The sequence below is a fragment of the Triticum dicoccoides genome, chromosome 3A (assembly GCF_002162155.2).
Source record: "Triticum dicoccoides isolate Atlit2015 ecotype Zavitan chromosome 3A, WEW_v2.0, whole genome shotgun sequence".
Classification (NCBI taxonomy): Eukaryota; Viridiplantae; Streptophyta; class Magnoliopsida; order Poales; family Poaceae; genus Triticum; species Triticum dicoccoides.
The window spans coordinates 463,129,243-463,131,694 of record NC_041384.1 but is presented as its reverse complement, the minus strand read 5'-3'; the positions used below and the strand labels follow the sequence as shown (position 1 = coordinate 463,131,694).

Genomic DNA, 2,452 nt, shown 5'->3' with positions numbered 1-2,452 from the left:
AATGCCGAACACATCTTGGTACAATGTGGCTATGCTCGATTGGTGTGGCACACCTGCTTTCAAGACCTAGCCCTAAATACGCAGGCTTCGGTGGTGGATGATACCTTCCTCGATTGGTGGATCGAGACTAGGACGGGGATGCCTAAGGGTCTTAAGAAAGGCTACGACACGTTCGTCATCGTGGTCGGATGGGAGTTGTGGAAGCAACGGAACGCGCGTGTGTTCAATAGGCTACAGCAACAGCGAACCCCAAGAGAATTGGTTGACGAGATATTCAGAGCAGTAAAGCAATGGAGACAAGCCGGTGTAGGAGTTGGAGGTTTAACACATTTTGTGAGAGAGTAGCTCTAGAGAGTAGTGTAGTTTGGGTGTAATGGGTGTTGGCCGAGCTTAGATCCTAACATCTAGCTCGTGCCTCTCTTGTAAATTCTTTCTGTCTTCTATAAAGATAAGGTACGCCATTGGCAATACTCTCTAAAAAAAATATATTGCATCAGAGTTGCTCTAAACCAATGCTAATTTATGCTGGCAGTAGCAGCGTAGCGAGATTGGAAGATAGTACGGAGCCTCACTCTGAGAAGCCCTATAAAAAGCAGGGCCTGTACGTACGTTTATGGGCCCCTGATATATGCAGCTACGACCGTTGGGGCACCGAGCCAGCAAAAGGTGCAAATCTATCTAGCTGTGCACGGGGTCTCCAATGAACACATCTCAGTGATGATTAGCAAAGTAGGACATGTACCATTCGCTGTAATCATCATGCGACATGCATCCACCCATCATGGAAAGATATCTCGGAGTATATGCAAACGTCGGCTCACAAAAAGAAAAGAAAGAGAAAGAATCATCACGCAAGAAGAGGAAACAAGACGGGAGGAAAGGAAAGAAATCGGGGAGTGATCCATTTCATTTCAGCTTCAACTTTCATGCAGCCGCAGCCGGGTCGTTGGTCAAGCACAGCATCTTGCGTGCCCTCAAAAAGAAGTACCACAGCATCTTCTTTGTTACTTAAAAGGGGAGAAGGAAGGAAAGAAAGTCCCTAGAGAGCGAGCGAGCTATGGCTATGGCTATGGCTAGTAGTACTGGAACAGGCTTGTCATCTCCCGGACGGACCCGAACGCCGGCGACGAGGGCATGACGCCGAGCCCCCATGGCAGGCACGGCCCGTCCTCCGCCGCCGCGTCGCCGAACAGCCCGTAGGACGCCGCCTTCGCCACGGCCGGGCCGTAGCACCCCCACTGCTGCTGCTGCTGCTGCTGGTGGTGGTGGTGCCGCGCGTACCCGTACGCGTACTCGATGCCGCTGTCCGATGCAAGCGCCGTCGGCGCCACCGCGGCCGCCGCCGCGCGCCTCTCCTCCTTCTTGTACCGGATTCCGCACGCATTGCACAATGACTGCACAGATGATGCAACAATGATCAGTTAGCATGGATATCCATGTATGTCCGTAAGGCAGTGTCGCTGAGTACGTGGCCATGTACGTAGTATATGATCATCAGTTTACGCGCGCACGCACCTTTGGTCCGCGTGGCCCGTTCCTCCAGAGCGGGGTGGAGGTGGTGTCGCAGTTGGCGCACCGGCGAGCGGACGCGGCGCCGGCATTGCTCTGATCAGCGCGCGCCGGGCCGATATCCTGCCTGCCGTTGCAGCTGGGCACTGCCTCCCACGGCAGCCCGGCCGCCGGCGCGCGGACCCCGGCCTCGGCGCGCCTGGTGGAGGGCGTGCCGAGCGAGAGCGTGCAGTCGACGGAGCCGCCGTAGGAGGCGTAGGAGCCGTCGTCGCCGCATTGCTTGATGTAGTAGTGGTGGTCCCCCGGCGCCGCGGCGAACAGCATGGAGCAGCCGCCGCCGCAGCTGCCGTAGAGCAGCCCGCACGTGCATGGCGCCGCCTCGTGCAGCATCTTGACTAGCAGTAGGAGCTACTTGCAGGAATAGATCGAGCAGAGAAGGCGATGTCTACTCTAGTGCTACTAGCTGCTGGTATCGGGGGGAGATTAATATGAAGAGGGAGAGCTTCGAGACCGGGGTCGAAACCAAACCAAACCAAAGAGGACGTAGCTAGGGGGTGTCTGTTGCTGGACTCTGGAGGTGGCCGGCCACTTAAGAGTTAACAGACACTAGCTGGATCGTTGAGGTGTTTGGCGCATGTGGATGGATGTGGGAGGTAGGGTACGGGATCCTGGGGTTCTTATAGCGACGACGTGGGAGTACGGTGGTGGTGGCCGGCTGGGGCTGGGGCTGGGGCTGGGTTGGCTCGCTTTTTACGTGGTAACCTGGGCCGACCCGATTTTGGATTCCGGCCGGGGGCGCGAGACGCGATGCCGGCGCAGCGAGGGGATGTCCGTCCGGATGTCCCTCTCATGCGCCTGTGGTCTGGGGCCGGTGCGTGGTCAAAGAAGGATGTGGCGCTCGGTCAAAAGGAAGGCCACGTGAAACCGGGAACAGTCCCCCATG

General features: G+C 57.0%; 1 protein-coding gene across 1 annotated transcript; it reads right to left on the bottom strand.

The window, feature by feature from the left end:
• Positions 1–880: 880 nt before the first annotated feature.
• LOC119271631 (GATA transcription factor 20-like) lies at positions 881–2,137 on the bottom strand. The gene is made up of 2 exons (XM_037553379.1): positions 1,516–2,137; positions 881–1,394 (listed from the first exon to the last, which is right to left on the bottom strand). Exons 1-2 carry the CDS (start codon positions 1,897–1,899, stop codon positions 1,074–1,076), a joined length of 705 nt encoding a protein of 234 aa, XP_037409276.1. The 5' UTR covers positions 1,900–2,137; the 3' UTR covers positions 881–1,073.
• Between the last annotated feature and the right edge of the window lie 315 nt (positions 2,138–2,452).